This window comes from Microplitis mediator, chromosome 6 (assembly GCF_029852145.1).
Source record: "Microplitis mediator isolate UGA2020A chromosome 6, iyMicMedi2.1, whole genome shotgun sequence".
In the NCBI taxonomy this organism is placed as follows: domain Eukaryota; kingdom Metazoa; phylum Arthropoda; class Insecta; order Hymenoptera; family Braconidae; genus Microplitis; species Microplitis mediator.
In genome coordinates, this window is record NC_079974.1 from 708,452 (window position 1) to 729,697 (window position 21,246).

The 21,246-nt window shown below is 27.5% G+C and overlaps 1 protein-coding gene across 4 annotated transcripts; it reads right to left on the reverse strand.

Moving 5' to 3' along the window:
• Positions 1-1,727: 1,727 nt before the first annotated feature.
• On the reverse strand, positions 1,728-20,186 carry LOC130669636 (pyruvate dehydrogenase (acetyl-transferring) kinase, mitochondrial). 4 transcript variants are annotated; one of them, XM_057472631.1, is made up of 8 exons: positions 19,701-20,186; positions 14,202-14,409; positions 11,066-11,250; positions 7,365-7,526; positions 7,105-7,283; positions 6,810-7,034; positions 2,391-2,504; positions 1,728-2,066 (listed from the first exon to the last, which is right to left on the reverse strand). In XM_057472631.1, the coding sequence occupies exons 1-8, from the start codon at positions 19,801-19,803 to the stop codon at positions 2,058-2,060; spliced, it is 1,185 nt and encodes a 394-aa protein (XP_057328614.1). In that variant the 5' UTR covers positions 19,804-20,186; the 3' UTR covers positions 1,728-2,057. The 4 variants fall into 4 exon arrangements, with proteins under 4 accessions (XP_057328614.1, XP_057328613.1, XP_057328612.1 ...); XM_057472630.1 differs by having other exon boundaries at positions 2,270-2,504; positions 19,701-20,185; XM_057472629.1 differs by having other exon boundaries at positions 1,728-2,504; positions 19,701-20,185.
• Positions 20,187-21,246: the final 1,060 nt, after the last annotated feature.

Genomic DNA, 21,246 nt, shown 5'->3' on the forward strand with positions numbered 1-21,246 from the left:
ATAACTTATTTTTTAGTGCCAAGTTTTTCAGCAATTATTCTTTAAATTGAAATTTTCTTTTATACTGAATGTAAACTTATTATAGTGAATTTTTTGATTTATAAAAATATCAAACAGATGATGATAAGGAACTGAATGAGTTGGAGGTAGAAGAATCAAGAGGGAAAATAGTTGATATTTCTCAGAATCGATGCTCCAAGAAAATCTCAGTTACTAGAACAGCACTATCAAAAGAAAAGGAAGAAGATACTGATAAACTCTTTTTAAATAATGTCTGTTGAGCCAATTTATTAAATAAAATGATCATTAGTTGCCCCGGGTCAAAAAATTAGATCTGTTTTAAAATAAATGATAAATTCAAATATTTTTCCTTTAATTCAAGTTTATAAATCGTATTTATTTTATATAAGAATTTAATCTGTTTTTGCCCGTACTATTCCTTATCCAGGCTAATATCAGACTTATTTTCGTATGATATTTAGTCTGTTTTAAATCGGGTTTAGACTAAAAACAGACTTTATTTTCTATAATATTTAGTCTGTGTTCAATTGTTTTTAAGGACAAATACAGGACTTTTTATAAATATAAATAATAATAATAATAATAATCTAGATTTATTAATGTATTTTAATTTTCTTGGTATTTAAAACATGCTAATGCGCTTCTATAATAAGATGTCACAGAGAGAAAATGTTGGCTCGAAACCTACCAATTTTTACAATGCTGTCGACTAAACTTGAAACAGGGAGTAAAGCATCCAAAAAATTATCGTGCTCTTACAAAAAATGATTATACTGTATCACATTACTTATTACGCGCAAGAAACTCATCGATGAGCTTCAATATCAATTACTTCCATACATTATAATAATTTTGATGCAGCATAATAATTTTTTATAAGAGCATAGTAATTTTTTGGATACTTTACTTTCTGTTTCAAGTTTGGTCAACAGCATCATAAAAATTGGTAGATTTCGAGCCAACATTTTTCTCCGTGGCACAAGAATTTTGATGTTTTCTTATGCCAAAATATTTTCAATTTTATCCAGTTAATAAGAGAAAATTCTTGACATTTTAAGAGTTGTTTTATCACTTTTATTCAATGATATAAATATTCAATGAAGACAACTAAAAAATTAAGCTGTCAAATTTTCATTAACTGCCGACATTTTTAAACAAAAGATAGTAAATAAATAGTAAATAAAACATAATCAATTCTGCAACTTAATATTTTTTCATAAATATTGCCCATAAATAAAAATTTTATAAGTCCATGATTTAATCTAGTTTTGTCCTTGTAAATTTTCAGAACTAAAATTTTTTAAAGTTCACGAATTAATCTTATTTAGTCTGCTCGTAACGCGTTTGTTTTTTAAAGTAGCAGGTCGAAAACAGCTTAAAATTTTCATAAAAGATCAAAATCAGATCAAATAGTCCAATCAGACTAAAATCCGGTCAAATTTTTCAGTCCGGGTAGATCAAAAACAGATTAAAATTTTTATCGAAGTTCAATAACAGACCAAGTAGTCCAAATACAGTCCAGTTAGACTAAAATCAGATCAAATTTTTCGACCCGGGCATTTAGTGAATATTCACTAATTCTGCGTAGTACGATTGTAGCATTGACAATTAGTGAATATTCACTTGAAATTAGTGAAAAATCACTAATTCATATTTAGAGAGCATACAGATTTTTTGACAGGGACAAATTAATAATTATTTTAGACTTTTATAATAGTTTATTATTTTTATTTACATAATCATGATCAGCATACAAATTGTGCCATACAAACTAATCTCTAAGTGTCAGAATTTGTTGACCGTGATAACAATAGCCAGTGTTCAACTCTCTAAATGTTGATCCTTTTAGGAGGTGAACATTCACTGGCGTAGGGACTGGCTGGACCTGCCAGACCATCTCATAGAGCCTTCAGTACATACAGTATTTATGTTATCTACGTATACTCTAGGGGATGTGCGGGGTCTGACGAGGGCTAATGGCGAGAAGACATTCGCCAGTACAAATCGTGGGTGGAAACCGGTCGTGATCACAGGCCTTAGGTCCACTGCCGTAATTAGAAATAATTAATTTATTACTTTACGCGTCGAGTAATTGACGGACAAGTAATTTTATAAATGCTTAAATAAAAATGAATCGAGAAACAAGTGCAATTTTATAGCATTTTACCATCACATTGTGACTCGCAGAATGTATAAAGATAAAAAGTTTTACTTAAAATATATAAAGAGTTTTTTAGTTTGAATTTACCACTTAAATTAATTTTTATTTTAATTAATGTTGTACATTTTTTTTTTCACTATGTCCCGATTCCTAATCCATTAGGTAGCCTATGGCCGTTATTATTACTGACATTCAATTGCCTACTTGCCATGCCACCTCCACATGAGCTACTCCAGTCAGCAGTAGGCAACGGGGTTCGATAAAATTTCGATGATGTCTTGTTGAATATAGGCAACAGCTCGTTCGCTTCATTCGATAATGCCTAAAAAATAAACAAACAAAAAGAAAGAACAAAATTTGTCAAATCAATTTAGGACCATTATTACAAATGGATCGTCCGCCAAATTTGAAATTTAAAAAAATTCTAGTTGAATTCAACTAAATACAATCTAAGGGCGTTCCCAAAAAAAATAACATCTCTTCCAATACTGAAAATTAAAAAAAGTTGGGAAATTCTAACGTGCGTAGCTCAATCGCTAATTTTGTTTTTAATCATTACTTTAATTTTTTTTTTTTTAATTATGAATTTTTATTCAACTTTTATTGATAACTTTTTAAATTAGGAAATGAGTTGTACACTAGGGTGTTTCAGAAAAAAAAAATTTTTTTTTGGTATTCAAAAATTGAAAGTATAACTAAAAATTAAAATTTTGGTACCATTCCGAGCTCTTAATAATGATATTGAGGTTTGCCTCAATCCATTTTTCTATTTTCCATTTAAATAACACGGGAAAAGAAAATTTTTATTTTTAGAATTTTCTAGCTCATGAACCAATCAACGGATTTTTATGCACAACAAATGTTTTTGTAGGAAATTGAACGCTGTACAAAAAAAGTCTGTTATCATTTTTTGATAAATCCCACTGTTCAAAAGTTATTTAAATTTCAAGTCAAATTTATAGTAAATTTTGAGATTTTTTAAATTTTCCGGCGAAACTATCAGTCTTATCAAAAAATATCATAGGAACTTTTTTGTAGATAATTTTATTCTTTACAAATTATTACGAATAAAATTTTTCGAAATTCTGCGTTGTTTTCTAGTTATATCCATTTCAATGTCAAGCTCTTAAAAATAAAAAATTTCTCATTAATTTTAAGAGCTTGACATTGAAATGAAAATAAATTGAAAACAATGCGGAATTTCGAAAAATTTTATTCGTAATAATTTGTAAGGAATGAAATTACCTACAAAAAAGTTTCTATGACATTTTGTAATAAGACTGATAGTTTCGCTGGAAAAGTGAAAAGATCTCAAAATTTACTATAAATTTGACTTGAGGCTAAATAATTTTTGAACAGTGGGATTTATCAAAAAATGATAAGAGACTTTTTTTGTAGAGCGTTCAATTTCCTACAAAAACATTTGTCGTGCATAAAAATCTGTTGATTGGTTTATGAGCTGGAAAATTCTAAAAAAAAAAATTTTTTTTTCCCGTGTTATTTAAATGGAAAATAGAAAAATGGATTGAGGCAAAGCTTAATATCATTATTAAGAGCTCGGAATGGTACCAAAATTTTAATTTTTAGTTATACTTTCAATTTTTGGATACCATAAAAAAAAAATGTTTTTTTTTTTAAACACCCTATTGTACACATTTGGATTTTCTAACTTTTTATTTGATACCGTCTAAGAAAATTTATAGAAAATCAGAACTTAGCGCCGTCTTAGAAAATCTATAGAAAATCTTAAATTCAACATTTTCTTTTTGATTCAAGATCTACGGTCGGTAAGTAAGAAAATTTATCTGTGTCATCAGGATCTGGGTGCCCGGGAAAAAATGTTCAGACATGATCATGCCTGTTCATTAGGGCGTTGAAAAAAAAACAAAAATTTTTTTTTTTCTCGGAACCAGACTCAAAAGTTTCGTTTAGATGCCAAAATAGGCCTCTGGAAATATGAGTCCTTAATATTAATATTAAGGTTCTCCACATCGCACTTTTCGATTTCCTATAACACAGGAAAAAAATTTTTTTTTCTTCTGATTTTTGAAACTAATGAACCGTAAATTACATTGTAATGTCTATTAACTATTTTTGTAGAGAATTGAACGCTCTACAAAAAAAGTCTCTTATCATTTTTTGATAAATCCATCTGTTCGAAAGTTATTGGAGCTGGAAGTCAAATCTATAATAAATTTCAAGATCTTTTTACTTTTCCAGCAAAACTATCAGACTTATCAAAAAATGTCATAGGACCTTTTTTGTTGACAATTTTATTCGCAACAAATTATTTTCAATAAAGTTCATTCGAATTCCGCATCGTTTTCTAGTTATTTTCATTTTAACGTTAAGTTCTCGAAATCGATTAGAAAACTATTATTTTTATGATCTTGGCATTAAAATGAAAATAACTAGAAAACAATGCGGAATTCGAATGAACTTTATTGAAAATAATTTGTAGGGAATAAAATTGTCTACAAAAAAGATGCTATGACATTCTTTGATAAGTCTGATAGTTTTGCTGGAAAAGTAAAAAGATCTTGAAATTTATTATAGATTTGACTTCCAGCTCCAATAACTTTCGAACAGATGGATTTATCAAAAAATGATAAGAGACTTTTTTTGTAGAGCGTTCAATTCTCTACAAAAATAGTTAATGAACATTACAATGTAATTTACCGTTCATTAGTTTCAAAAATCAGAAGAAAAAAAAATTTTTCTCTTGTGTTATTCTTATGGGAAATCAAAAAGTTCGATGCGGACAACTTTGATATTAATATTAAGGGTTCATATTCTCAGAGGCTTATTTTGGCATCTAAACGAAACTTTTGAGACTGGTTCCGAGAAAAAAAAAATTTTTGTTTTTTTTTAAACGCCCTACTGTTCATGTATGATCAGGCCTGAAATTGAACATGATCATGTCTGTTCATGTCTGAAGCATGAAATACATTCAGGCCTGATGATTCATGCCTGTTCATTAGGGTGAGCCAAAAAAAACAACCTATCGAATTTACGTCTTAAAAAGGACCTATATATCGAGAAAAAAATTCTCCCATTGGGCAAAATTTTTAGCTCAATTTTAAAAGGTGTCGGTGGCCATTTGAAATTTCCCATTTAAATAACATGCAAAAAAATTTCTATTGATTAAAAATATTATAACTTTTGAACCGTGTGAGACAAAAATTCGGCTCTAGAATATTCTTGTATGGCATTAAATTTCTTTAAAAAAAGTCCTGGGAGTCGAATTTGTAAACTTGATATTTCGTATACTAACAGGCGATCAAAGTCTAGAGTAAACAGAATCATACAAATTTAAGGCTTTATTTAAATTTTCCAATAACTTTTCTTTTATTGTGATCGATAACAAAATATTATTTGTTACAACGTGGATATTGTTGGTGATTTCATTGCACTACATGTAGAACAAATTTTCTCGTAGTATTGATATTTTTAATAATAAAGCCTTAAATTTGTATGATTCTGTTTACTCTAGACTTTGATAGCCTGTTAGTATACGAAATATCAAGTTTACAAATTCGACTCCCAGGACTTTTTTTAAAGAAATTTAATGCCGTACAAGAATATTCTACACTGATAGAAAATTTATATTGACTCAAGAAATATTTTCTTGAGCCAAGAATTTATTTCTGAAGAAAACCAATTGTCTTGCTTCAAGAAATTCTTGTCTTGATTTAGATTTTCTTGGCTCTATAGATTTTGTATCTTCGATGGATAACTCTCGTGTCTTGACCCGAAACTATATTATCTTCAATCGATACTATCGAATTCTTCAAGCAAGACCACTTGTCTTCAACTAAAAATGTCGTATTATTATTTTAAGAACTTTAAATTTTTGGTTCAAGTAATAATTCCTTGATAGAAGATATTTTTAAAGTAATGAAAAAAAAAATTTTTTTTAAAATAAATTTCTACTTTAACATATCTAAAGTAAATGAATGTAGTCCTAAAAAATCACTTTAAAACTTTTTATTTTTAAAATAAAAAAAAAAGTTTTTTTTCAAGCTGAGTAAATTGATATCTTGATTTAAAAACCGCGCCATTCTCGAAACGAGTCGGTAATGTCTTAAACCTACATTTGGCCTATCTTAATCCATGAGCAAGAAATTCTTGAACGAAATATGTCAGAATTTTGTTTCAAAACAAAAAAGGCTTCATCGAAAAATCAAATTCTCAAACAAAGAATTTTTATTCTCTATCCGAGAATTTCAATTTTTTGGTTCAAGGACTTATTTCTTGAATTAAAACAATTAAAAATTTTGAAACTAGAACCACATTTTGAATAAAAAATTTTTCTTGAATCAAGATAGTTTTTCTATCAGTGTAGAGCCGAATTTTTATCTCACACGATTCAAAAGTTATAATATTTTTAATCAAAAAAAATTTTTTTGCATGTTATTTAAATAGGAAATTTCAAATGGCTACCGACACCTTTTAAAATTGAGCGAAAAATTTTACCCAATGGGAGAATTTTCTTTCTCCATATATAGGTCCTTTTTAAGACATAAATTCGATAGCTTGGTTTTTTTGGCTCACCCTACTGTTCATGTCTGATCAGGTCTGAACATTTTTTCCCGGGTGATTGATTATCTGTATAATCGGGAAATACCTTAAGATAAATTACTGCATCAGTTCCATATCCCTCACAGCTGAGAAGTATAAGATCACCATGAAAATATCTGGCATATAATCGTGATAATGGAAGACCGTAGCCATATCCAGCTAATGGAACCGTATGCGCATCAGATTTGCTTGGCTGTGGAGCTGTACTGTACATGTATTTAAAGAGCTGATCCATCTGCGAACGTGGTATTCCACCACCACGATCTGACATCTTAAATAATTTAAGAGACGTGATTGTTAAAGTAGACGTGTTAATATATAACAAACAACGTCGTTCACACCTTCACGCAAATATCCTCTTTTCCACGCACAATATTAACTTCTATTGGTGGATAGTTATCCGCGCGACCATCGTAATATTCCATTATTGCTCTCATACTGTTTTTGAAAAGTTCAAATAGCATATGGTACAAATGACTGGGAACGTAAATTATTTTAATTATTTCACCATTTTCGAGATCTGGAAAAAAAATATAATATCGGAATAAACTTAATAACTAATTAGCGATAGTAAAAAATAAAAGTCATTTAAATAACTTGCCATTATGCTGTTTAAGAATCAGCTCTGGACTCGCTAAATAATATTGATCACAAAGAAATCGTGCATTTTCATACGCGTCTTTGATAACACTTACTACGTCACAAGAAGGATCGATGCAACCGACTCGTCGATGATCATTCAATACTCCACCAAAAAGCAACGCTAAAATTTACAAGGATAAATAAAATTCAATATTCATACGACTGTTGTTTTATTACTTAAGGGGGGGTAGGGTTTTAAAATTATTTTTTTTTTTATTTTTTTTCTGAATGAACAATATGTCGAGAATATTGTGTACAAATTTTAAATGAATCCGAGTAAAACTAACGGAGTTACAGCGTTTCAAATGACCGGCCGATATACCTGATTTTTATACCTGCCCGACCTGCCCTTACATACCCCTAGTAGAAATCAGCTGCAATTTTCTTTGTTCTTCCGAATCCCTTTCTCCGGCTGTGTGTCTTTCAAAGGATGTAAACTGATAACTCAATATAAGTATAAAAATTCATATTCTTTGATTGATAGTTTATTTCAAATTTTCACGAATAAAAAACTTTAAATGGATTTTCCCGAAAACGTTATTTTTAAAGTCCGTGAACATCATAACTCAAAATGTACTGAACCGATCTTTTTGAAAATTTGAACATTACTTCTTCACATAAATCAATAGGTAACTACGAAGAGTTTTTTTTTGTTTTTCATTTTTTTCTATTTTTTAATAACAAATTAACCGCGAGTTTTTGAGCTAAAATCGCGTTTTTCACTTCCAAGTGCTGCAAAAAATCGAAAAAAAAAAAAAAAAAAAACTTTTCGTGGTTACCTCGAGAAATACATCAACTTTAAAATGCATATCAATTTTTTTTTTCCGATGATCCGGTAACGAGTTATGATGTTCACCGCAAAACGACTTTTTTTCGAGGTGCCTCCGGAGATTCAACGTCACCAGCTTATTAATTAATATTTTTCGTTGAAAACTTTTTCTGATATTCTTTAAAAGTTGTACAATAATATGTGATTAAGTTTAATGAAATTAAATTACTCATCTCGCCGGGAAAAAATCATAAAAATATGCTTTTTTTTCGCCCTCAAAACCCTACCCCCCCCCCCCCCTCCTTAAGCATCGTTCCAAGAATATTCTGCTAAATTTTCATAAAAAAATATTGAAAAATAAGCCAGTGGTAGAGGGGAGAGACGAGTCACCTCAAAAAAAGGCTCCATGCCGTAGGCAGGATACTCATGACTACCCTTGATTAAAAATATTAATTGAAAAGTATTGAAAAAGATGAGAATTGAATTCTTTTGAATAATTTCTATACCCAAAGGTTTTCATTTGGATATAAAATTAATACTTTTCAATCCCAAAATAATATATGATCCTGAAGTTAGCAGACAATTAAAAATTTTTGAATTTTTTTTTTCAACAGATCAATTACAAAAAAAAAAAAACTAAAAATATGCACATGTAGAAAATTTAAAAAACTGCAAGTGCAATTTTTTTTTCATAATTTATCGTTTTGAAAATAATCAAAAAATTATTAGACGTCGGCTAACTTCAGTATTATAATAATATAAGAATTTCTAAACTTCTGAGGAATTGGAAAAGATTCAAATGAATTGATATTTTTAATTTTTCTGAATACTTTTCAATACCAAAAAAGTTTCGAATTTTAGAGTCACGTATGGGATTGAAAAGAATTGAAATTTTTGAATTTTTTTGAATCCTTCTCAACACCAAAATAGTCCGATATTTCGGATCGAGTGTAGGATTGAAAAAAATTCAAATGAATTATAATTTTTGAATCTTTTTGAATCCTTCTCAATACCAAAATAATTCCATATTAGAAGGTATTGAAATGATGAAAGATTGAATTCTTTTCAATACTTTTGAATTTCATTTTAAGAATTACAAAGTATTCAAATGATCAAAATTTCAATTCCATTCAATATTTTCCGAAACCTCCGTGGGATTGAAAAGAATTGAAATAATTTTTAATCTTTTTCAATCAATATTTTTAATCAGAGATACTTCATCTGAAATCAAAAAACCGAAAGATTTCTTTAGTACATAAGTTTATTTTAGATTTGAACAAAGGATTTTTTTTTCACTAACTACATTTTTTAATTAAATGAAAGGAGCAATTTTTGGAAAAAATCAGAGTTTTTTTATTGCATCTTTACCCAAAATTCAAAAATGAATATTTTGTTTATTCCTTCGTTCAAATCCAAGATAAACTTATGTACTAAAGAAATTTTTTTGGTTTTTTGAATCCAAATTTAGCAGTGATCCTGCCTACGGCATGAGCCTTTTTTTGAGGTGACTCGTCTCTCCCCACTACCACTGACTTACTTTTCAATATTTTTTCATGAAAATTTAACAGAATATTCTTGACATGATGCTTAATAATGGCACAAATATTAATGATTTTAATTAACAAGGTACTCTGAAAAAAAAATAACAAATCACAAAAATATGCTCATTTTTTGTGTCAGACCCTTTTTCCTCCTTAACGTTACAGTCGAAATCCATTAACTCCGACAGTTAGTCTACGAAGGAGCGGAAATTTCGACTTATCGAATGCCCCTTCTCCTTTAAAGATTAAACCACGCGCATGCGCTCTAACATCTACAAGTATAATAGATATATAAATATTAGGGTGGCCCAAAAAAACCGACTATTTTTTTTTTTCGAGTCTCTAATGAAAATTTGTTAGTTTAAGATGTTTTAAGAAGCCTCTCCAAAAATCAGCTCGATTAAAAATTTTCAAGAGGTCGCTCACGAATTTTGAAAATATCAAAAATTATTGGAATTCGGATTTTTTGTATCTGAATTTTTTCTTCCTCGTGGCAGCAATATTTTATATCTGTAAAATTATGACTATGCTGAAAATTTCAGCCCAATATTTAAATATTTAAACGGCGCTCAAGAATTTTGAATATTAACTGATAATATGTAACTAATACTTTGAATTAGTTTTTGTATTTTTTTATAACTCAATTACTGTCATTTCACTTAAATATAACTTTTGCATAACCGAAAATATACAGGACAGTCTTAAACAATAAAATTGGGTAAGTTTTGAATAAGCAAAAAAACCTAAAAATTGAATTAAAAAATAAAAAAGTATGTAAATAACTTATTATTTATATTTCTCGGGTTGTATTTTTATTCATTATGATACAAATTGATGGTAAAAAAATTGAGAAGGTTTATTATCAATATTTAAGGGTCGCTCGAAAACGTCCAAGGGACAGTACTCGGAAACATTCAAAATTCTTGAGCGACGTTTAAATATTTTTATTTTGAGCTGAAATTTTCAGAGTAGTCATGATTTCATAAATATAAACTATCAAAAATATAAAATATAGCTGTCACGAGAAAGAAGAAATTAAGAACAAAAAAATCCAAATTTCGATCATTTTTGATATTTTCAAAATTCGTGAGCGACTTCTTGAAAATTTTTAATCGAGCTTATTTTTGGAGTGGCCTCTTAAAACATCTTAAACCAACAAATTTTCATTAGAGACTCGAAAAAAAAAAATAGTCGGTTTTTTTGGGCCACCCTTATAAATATACACAGACACATAGAAATGTATCACAGGTGGGAAACAGCGTAGCTCGTAGTGGGGGTCAAGACTGAGAGGACACTCCGGGTTAATGGACTTCGACTGTGTATAAAATATTTAAAATAAATAATACTCACTATGTTGATTTATAAGCATTCTTATTGAAACTCTTGACATGAAAAATCTGTCTAAGAAGTATTGAATATTGCTTTCCATTTGCACATCGACATCATGAGACTCTTTCAGCTCAAGAATACCTTTTGCCATTACTTCTACCGTATCTGAATGACGATTTCGTATTTTGATAAGTGCTTGACAAAATCTATTGAAATTATGTATTTACATATACATACATTTTAGGGTAGGCCAAAAAATCAATTATTTTTATTTTTTTTTTTAAGACTGTGGAAGTATTGTTGTAATGACGAGAAAAAATCCTGTCAAATTTTGGCTCTTAATATTAATTTTAACAACTGCCTTATCGCAATTTTATATTTTTCATTCAAATAATATGGGAATTGTGTAACTAGGAAATTGAACGTTTTATAAAAAAATGAATCTTAACATTTTGATAAATTTAATTCTTCAAAGCTATGAAGGGTTCAAGTTTAATTCATAGTAAATGTCAATATTATGTAGCTTTTCCGACGATACGATCAATTTTTTGACAAAATATCATAAGAATTTTTTGTAGATAATTTTATTTTCCTTAAATTATCTCTTACGAAGTTTTCGAAATTTTGAGATATTCTATAGTTATTTGCGTTTAAACGCCGAATTACTTAAGAAATCGTGTTGCGACTGATTTTGGTTGATTAGAAAATTAAAAATGACAGATTTTTTAACTAGAAGCGATTTCTTCATCAATCTTGAGTAAAATAAAATCCCATTCTTATTTAAGAAAAAATTGACAATTAATCGTATTTACTTTCCCTGATTAAAAATACTCATTGAAAGTTTTGAAAATTATTTCAATTCTTTTTAATCCATACGGAGATTTTGAAAAATATCAAATGGAATTGAAATTTTGATCATTTGGATATTTTCTATTTTTTGTAATGGAATTCAAAAGTATTGAAAAGAATTCAATCTTTTATCATTTCAATACCTTCCAATTCCAAACTATTTTGCTATTGGAAAAGATTTAGAAAGATTTGAAAATGTCAATTCATTTTAATTTATTTCAATTCAAGTCATAACTCGAAATATGGAACTATTTTAGTATTGAGAAAGATTCAGAAAAATTGGAAAATTCTCAATTTCTTTTAATTCTTTTCGATCCTACACTCGACCCAAAATATGGAAGTATTTTGATATTGAGAAGGATTCAGAAAGATTGGAAAATGTCAATTCATTTTAATTTATTTGATCTCAAGTCATAATTGGAAATATGGAACTATTTTGGTATTGAGGAAAGTTTAGAAAGATTGAAAACTGTCAATTTATTCGAATTTTTTTCCATGCTACTCGTAACCCTAAAATTCGAAATTATTTTGTTATTGACGAGGATTCAGAAAGATTAAAAATATCAATTTATTCGAATCTTTGTCAATTCTTTGACAGTTTAGAAATTCTATATTATTTTTAGATTCAATACAATTGAAAAGTATTAATTTTATGTCCAGATGAAAACCTCGTGGAATAGGATTTATTCAAAAGATGTCAATTCTCATCTTTTTCAATACTTTTCGATAAGTATTTTTAATCAGGGTTTGCTCAGAAAACTATGTCAAAAATTTTGTTAAATATTCCGGCGAAAAAATAAAATTAATTGTCAATTTTCTTTTAAAGAACAGGGTTTCATTTTACTCAAAATTGATGAAGAAATCGCTTCTAGTTAAAAAATCTGTCATTTTTAATTTTCTAATCAACCAAAATCAGTCGGAACACGACTTCTTAAGTAATTCTGCGTTTAAATGCAAATAACTATAGAACATCTCAAAATTTCGAAAACTTCGTGAGAGATAATTTAAGGGAAATAAAATTATCTACAAAAAAAAGTCCTATTACAATTTGTCAAAAAATTGATAATATCGTCGGAAAAGCTAAATAATATTGAAATTTACTATGAATTAAATTTGAACCCTTCATAGCTTTGAAGAATCAAATTTACCAAAATGTTAAGAGACTTTTTTTATAGAACGTTTTATTTCCCGCATGAAAAAACTTTATATGTGAAAACATATATGATAGAATATATGAATATTATAATGTGATATATTGTACGATATATAAAATAATATTTATATTTTTGCCGTATTAATATATGATAATATATTGAAAAAATATATTGCTAGAATATATTATCAATATATTTATCAATATATGACTTTTTATGTATGCTTTACATATATATTTTAATATATTTTGTTTATATTGATATATTATATTGAAAGTAGTATATAAATTAATATATAGTATTTTTTATATTTTTTATATATGTTTTCAAATATATTGCAAAATATATGGTTTCCAATATATTGTAAAATATATGGCACTTTTTTTACTTTTTTTAGGTTATTGCCAGTAAATATAAGGTCAATGAAAAGAATGAGAAAAAATAATAAATTTGACTTTTTTTTGTGGAATTGTGTAGAAATTGAAAAAGTATATTAAATAATAAAATTTTCAATATATTGCGAAAAATATAAGTTTTGATATACTGGAAAAATATAATTCCAATATACCGCGAAGCATATATTTAATCATATAAATTCTTTCATATATAATCAATTATATAGAGACCATATACCACTAATTATATGAGTCGAAATATATGGATATATATATATATCAAGTTTATTATATTATACTTATAAATTATATATATACTATCCATATATGATAAGAATATATTGAGCATTATATGAGATAATATATATAGAAAAATATAAAACATTATATACAAGTAAATATATTATGATAAATATATAATCCAATATATGTAAAAAACATATATTTTTCAATATAGATATTTTTGCCGCTATATATTTATCACATATTCACCATATATTTTTTACATACTTTTAACAATATATAGCTTTTCCATGCGGGTTCCTACAATAAAAAGCTTGGTAATTTTAATCCATCGATTCGTTAACGAGTTACAAAATTCTAAAGTTAAAAATTTACTATGATTTTTTCTCGTCATTTTCAACAATACTTCCATAGTAATTTAAAAAAATAAAAATAGTTATTTTTGTGGCCCGCCCTAAAATATATCTGTACATATAGTGATTTATTATTAAAAAAAAAAAAAAAAAACATCCATACTTATCCAACGTTGTTTCATTAACTTCAGCTTTTTCAAAATGAAGTATTTCTTCAAATGACGTAACATACAAATTATTAACAATCCCAAGGCTTGGCATTCTCAATAAATGCTCAGGTAGTAAATGAATTTCTTTCATAATATTTGCGAGTCGTACTGGAAGTTCTTTTCTTAAAAATATAAAAGATTTTCTCTCGCAAGCACTTAAGCCTAAAAGAAAAGATTAAAAATTATTTAAAAATTGATTAGACAGTTTACATTATGATAAAAAATAATTATAATAATTATCAGAATTAGCGATAAGATTATTTTTATTTAGGTTGTTTTTGTTTTAATTTTATTAACATGCACACTAATGTGCTCATAAATATGACCGTTTAAAACAATAACAGCTATAGATATTTTTACTGTTGCATAATTTTCCCTTGGATAAAAATTATGCAAACAAAGACCGGATGCATAACTTTTCTCACATAATTACTTAATTAAACTATTTTTGTTTAATTGATACTAAATATCAAATATCATAAGTCATTTTTTAAATATGTACATATGTATATTTGTTTCAACAATTTAAAGAAGAAATTCTATATGATGTGTACACAGCAGATAAAGCCGTCAATCTACAGTATGTGTAATTACTCATATCATTGGATATAGTCTCTTTTATTACTCTTCAGTGACCTCGATTTAGTAAATTAAAGTAAATGCGTCAATGAAAACTTTTTAAACGTCAAAGAAAAAAATATGAGACAATAAATCACCTTGTTTTGAAAGTGAATAATCTTTCTAAAGTACGGATAATAATAAATTTTTTTTTTTAAATTTAAAAATACTTGGATATTTTGTAAACTTCTACATTACTATTTTTTTAAAAATCTACTAATTTCAAAAATCTATTGCGTGTTATTTTTTATAGATACAAAAAAAATGTTCTGTACTTTTTTATGTGAATTTTTTTTCTCTAAAAGTTTTGTTTGAAAGTTTTTTACGAATTTTTTTTTGTTCATGAAATATTTGCGAAAAATCTATTTTTGGGAGTTTTTATTTTTTTTATCAACCCCGGGGATGACTTTAACCGAATTTGCACCAACTTTCGAGAATGTTTCCTATTTTGACTGGACTACATAAATTTTTTTCCAAATTTGATTTCGGTGGAAGAATAATTTAATTATAGACTAAGACCGACTTTTTTTTCAAATGATTTTTAAACTTCTGAAAGTACAAAGAAGAAAACAATTGACTTTTGTGCACAGAAAAAATAGTATATTACACACCTAGGGAGGAAAGTTGGACATTTTAACTCGCGTGTGTAATTGCCTACACGCGGATTAGGACATCTTACCTTCTTCCGTGGTGTGTTTAGAGTCATGTGGGACAAGTGTGCGCTAACCTATGCATTTCAGTCCGGAATGAATGGGTTTGCGCACACTTGCCCCATATGACTCTACGATTTTTCACCAGACCTGCACATGAAAGTTAAAATTTTTGCTTCTGTGGGAAAAATGGCGCATACTCTCACTTTTGTGATATGTTTTTTCACGTAAAAAAAGACTTTCTTCCCTCTAAACAGGGCAGGAATTTACTTTCAGCGCAGGTATGGTGAAAAGTTATCTTGAGTCGAGAAAATATTTTGGAAGATAAACGTTTTCGGGAACCAAGTCAAAATTTTCTTGAGCCAAGAGAATTCGTCTTGTTCAGAGAAGATTTCTATATTATCCGAGAAAATTGAGGTTGTCAAAAAAATTTTCTTGAATCAAAAATATTTACGTTCAGTCGAAAATTTTTCGCACACCTCGAACGCAAAGCGAAGAGGTAGTGCTCTACTGTCGCAAAACGTCAAAGCAGGGTTATCGTTAAAACGCGTTTTCATTTGTTTCTCTATTCGCACTCAAGTGGATAAACGGTACTATCTTTGTTGCACTTGTACAGTAAATGGAAACTTTGTCCAAGCTTTTCTCGTAAACAAATGGAAGTTGTTAAAAAATTGAAGTGCACTTCGCTAGTTCATAGAGTAAAGCATCGGGTTTGTGTCTTCATTTAGCGTTTAGGGTTTTTATTTCAGAGAAAAGCTTGGACAAAATTATCTGAAAACGGTTCTTAACTTAATTTTTTTTTCTGTGTAGTCGATATTGTTTTATATAAAAGTTTATAGTATTATATTATATTTTAATAATAGACTTAAACAAGAAATTATAATGAGTAATTATTGTTGTAAATAGATAGTAAATAGTTTCAACATATATTGGTTGTATTTTTTTTTTCTTTTTTTTTTTTTTTTTTTTCATTCAGAATTGAAACATTCGTTTTTAAATTACATAAGAGAATGCGTAGACTTAAGAGTCTACTGTTGTTGACGAGCAAGACGAGAATTTTATATCCCGTAGTCGATGACGATCTTCTGGGCTCATGATCGCTTTAGTCACTCGAATTGTTTATCAAACAATTCGGGTGGTCCATCTCGATAGGTCGCAGGGATTGCGCAATCGTTCTTTGTTTCGGTGTTGGGTTCCACGAAAATTAATTCATAATTATTTTTATTTAATTTCTCTCGAAAAAATGTCACTTGACTTAATGCTATAACTGTATGTTTTTATATCTCAGAATCGTTATATCTCAGAAACGGTGGCTCGTAAGAAAAAAAGTATTGATACATTTTTTATAGATAATTTTATGATCTACAATTTTTGTCTGAGGTACTTTTATGATAAAACTTACCGTTTTGTTGAAAATCGCGAAAAACTCATTTTTTTTACCTTTGACCTTGAATAAAATTTTTTTCCTTACAGGGGAATGATGGGGAACTTCTAGACATTGTTTATAATTATATTTTGAACAATTTCACTGAAATTCAGCTTGTTGGAACTTTATGTAACTTCACTCTCATTTTTTGGTCTAAATTGACCGGACTATTTAGACTTATTTTTGTAAATTCTTTTTGACTCCATTAAAAGTGATAAATTTACTGTTTTTTTTTTTTTAGTGCAAAATACGATCAGAAAAATTTGATTTTGAACTATTTCTCAATTTTTTAGTGACAATATTTTTAAGTATGAAGTCGATTACTGATTTTTTCTTTGAATTTTCAAAAGTTTAAAAAAATGTTGATAAAAAGTTAATCGTTGTGACACGTTTTGAAGTTTAGACTAGCCAACGCTTTTTCAAGGACTTTTTTTCTTACACGGGAAGTTAAGACATTTTAGTCATTATCAACAATATGTGAAATGTCACGATTCAACGATATAAATATTGATAGATCAGTTCAAAGTATGCGATTATTCATTGTTATTAATCAGAGTAGACATTAATCTAGACTGAAATAAAAAAAATTATATTCAAGTCTTAGTTATTTTTCTTGCTTCCATAAATACTCAAAATAAGTCATTTTTTTCTAAAATTAAATTGATAGGGTTCCATGACAACTGATCCCCGACAAGTGATCACATGACAATTGATCCAGCGGACAACTGATCCCACAGACAACTTGGGATCAATATAAGATATTTGTTTAATTATAAGATATTTCATATCATATTAATTATAGATCTTCAAATAAATTATTTTTTATTATTATTGTGAAAATAAAAAATCAACTGTCGATGGGATCAGATGTCGGTGGGATCATTTTGTAGGGATCACTTGTCGTAGTATAAAATTGTTGGGATCAGTTGACGGCACACCATTTCTTAATCGCCCTTCTGATGGAAGTTTAACATTGCAAATCGTTTCGAATCGTTTTTTTTTAATCAGGCCTCATAAAGCAAGCAAATATTTATTTAATTTAATTGACTCCATTTAAAACTCATTACAATTAAAAACTTCAAAAAAATTAAAGCAAATATTTGGTTAAATAAAAAAATAGAATTGAAGAAAGATATAGAAAAAAATTCTTGCACTAATAAAAAAATTTGTTTTTATAACAAAATGAAATTTCTCATTAGAATTGATAAAAATATAAAATATATTAATTTTTTCGAGAGCTACTTCTATAAGCTATTAAATATTTAAATTTTATTATTTAGTTGTTTAAATTAATATTTAAGATGACAAACATCGATGAATAACTCAACAGTTTATAAAAAACATGATTCCCGATAAGCCACCGCGGCTGAGCATGCGTAGGTCATAAGTCGCGCGGAATTGGTCTAGGTTCGAATCTTAAGTCGGGTAAAATTATTTATTTATAAAAAAAATGTTTGTTGAGGTATAAAACTGATCTGAACAACATCAGATAAAAAAGAGACATATGCAATTATATTTTTTTGCCAAAATCAAAATTTCTTTTTTAGTTATTAGTATTAAGCAAATAAATAAAATACTTGAATACAGTAATTATTTAAGTAAAATTTAATTTTTATAATTGAACAAAAATATTTTTGAAAGATTTTGGTGTGCAAATTTCGAACGTTTTTCTATAAGAATTTTATTACTTTATTTAATAGAAATAAATTTTTTTAGTGTCTGCTACTTTCAGTATCATATACAGGAAAAAAAGAATTCTTGACTGGAAGTAAATATTCTTGATTCAAGAAATTTTTTTTGAAAACCTCAATTTTTTGGATAAAGTAGAAATCTTCTTTGACTAAAACGAATTTTCTCTAACTAAGAAAAATTCTCTAGGCTCAAGAAAATCTTGACTTGGTTTCCAAAAACGATTGTCTTTCAAAATATTTTCTTGACTCAGGGGAACTTTTTTTTCTGTGTATTAATTTACTTCATTGAAGAAAATAATTGCTTAGCAACTGTATTTAAGTACTCAGAAAAAAGGAATTTTTTATTCCAAGAAATATTTTGCATTATCAATTGAATATAAAAATTTTCTTGGGACTAGAAAAAATTTCTTTGTGCAAGAATTTTTTTCTTGCCCCAAAAAATTTTTCTTTTCAATTTATAATGCAAAAATTTTCTTAAGGCGAGTAAAAATTTTTTCTGCCAAGAAATTACTTTTTTCCGTGTAACTAAACCCTGGTGGAAACTTTTCGGAATTTTCTCTGAAAAATTCAGCTCTAAAGTTCTGCGGACTTTTTCAAAGTTCTAAAGACTTTTTCAGAGTTTTTCAGAGACAAGTCCGAAAAATTTCCACCAGGGAAATACTTAAATCAATCATTTTTTCTTGAAAATATATATGTTTTTTTCTCAATAATGGTTGTATCGAAAACTACTCAAAATACTGTTGATAAATAAAACATATGCAAGTGATGTAGACAGAACAGAAAAAGATTTCGACAAATCAATTCTTCTGAGGCCTACGTGACAACTGAAACATCTGTGGCTTAATGACTTTTTTTTTACCGTTCATTGAAACTAGTCTGCGTCATTTACTATTTTGTATTTTTCAATTTAACAGCAAACTTTTTTTTTTAAACTAATTCAATTTTTTTTTAACATTTTATTAAAAATAAAATATTATTTTTTTAACGTAAGCAAAAAAAAATTTTCCGCAGTAAAATATTTTTAAAAATTATTTAACATTTAAAAATTTTTAGTATTTAAAAACTTACCAAAGTCAATAAATTGTTTTATTGAAAGCGGTGATGGATTGAATTGAGAATAAAAGTCTAACATTTTTGTAATATTTCCTAAGCACCGACGAGTGAGCTTCATTGTAATAATTATTGTTCATAAACAACGACAATAATATTTTTAAATAAATTTAATAAGAATATTTTATTTATATTTTATCTTTATGTTGCAATTTATTCACATCAAAATTCCCTACGTCTTTTATCGTATTATCAACTGAACGTTCTAAATCGAAGGATTAAATCTACACGTACATTCAACTTTTCATATATTTGTTTATTTATTTATTTATTTATTTTAAAACCACGCGAAAGTAAATACTCCGATGACTTTTCATAGAATATCGATCACGAGAATTAAATTTATTATATACATTAATATATGATGTAAATATATATAACTGGACATAACAAACTCAGCTATTGAGTCCTGTTATACACACGAACACGATATGGGACACGGGACTATACTTTATACTATCGAGTGATTTCGATTATTTCCGACTCGATTCGTTTTTTTTTTGTCACAAGAATAAAAAAAAAATGGGGACTCGAAACTAGTCTCTACTGTCTTGTAAGCCACCTACTGCGGTTTGAGTAGCGCGCTCTGTTGACAGATGACTGTAGTAACAACGAAATGAATGATACTGAAGTTAGCAGACGTCTAATAATTTTTTGATTTTATTTTAGACGATAAATTATAAAAAAAAAAGGAATTTTTAAAAATTGCACCTGTAGTTTCTCAAATTTTCTACATGTGCATATTTTTATTTTTTATTTTTTTGTGATTGATTTGTAGAAAAAAAACCCAAAAATTTTTAATTGTCTGCTAACTTTATTGTCATACGAAATGATCTTGGAGTTATCAGGCAATTAAAAATTTTTGAATTTTTTTTTGACAAATCGATTAGAACAAAAAAAAAAAATAAAAATATGCACATGTAAAAAATTTGAAAAACTATAGGTGCAATTTTTTCAAATATTTTTTTTTTTATAATTTATTGTTTAAAAAAAATTTTTAAATTATTAGACGTCGGCTAACTTCAGTATCAAAAAACGAACGAGTATGAATGTAGCAGATATGAGACAATTTATAAATTTTGAAAATAAACAAACTGTTTTTTTTTAATGTAATGAAATTTTTAAAAAAGCGCGGGATATTTTAATTATTTGAATTGTTATCGTATTTACATTTTATTTATTTATTTAAAAATTGAAAAACTGCCAATTTTCAGATACGGAACTCAAAAACGAGCAAGTGTGACTGTTGCAGATATGAGACAATTTATAAATTTCAAATAAACAAACTGTTTTTTAATGTAATGAAATTTTTAAAAAAGCGCGGGATATTTTAATTGTTTGAATACGCGTTTTTGAATTATTATCTTATTTACATTTTATTTATTTATTTATTTAAAAATTTGAAAACTGCCAATTTTCAGTTACGGAACTCAAAAACGCTAATGAACAAATTAATTTATCACAATAATAAAATTTAAAAAAACGCGCGTACTAATTTTTCAAT

Coding starts and splice junctions, on each gene's coding strand:
- LOC130669636 (XM_057472630.1), bottom strand. CDS start 19,803: ATGAAGCTCACTCGTCGGTGCTTAGGAAATATTACAAAAATGTTAGAC. Junction 7,527..11,065: donor AATGCTTATAAATCAACATA/GTGAGTATTATT, acceptor TGTAAATTTTAG/CGTTGCTTTTTGGTGGAGTA. Junction 2,505..6,809: donor ATGCAGTAATTTATCTTAAG/GTATTTCCCGAT, acceptor TTTATTTTTTAG/GCATTATCGAATGAAGCGAA.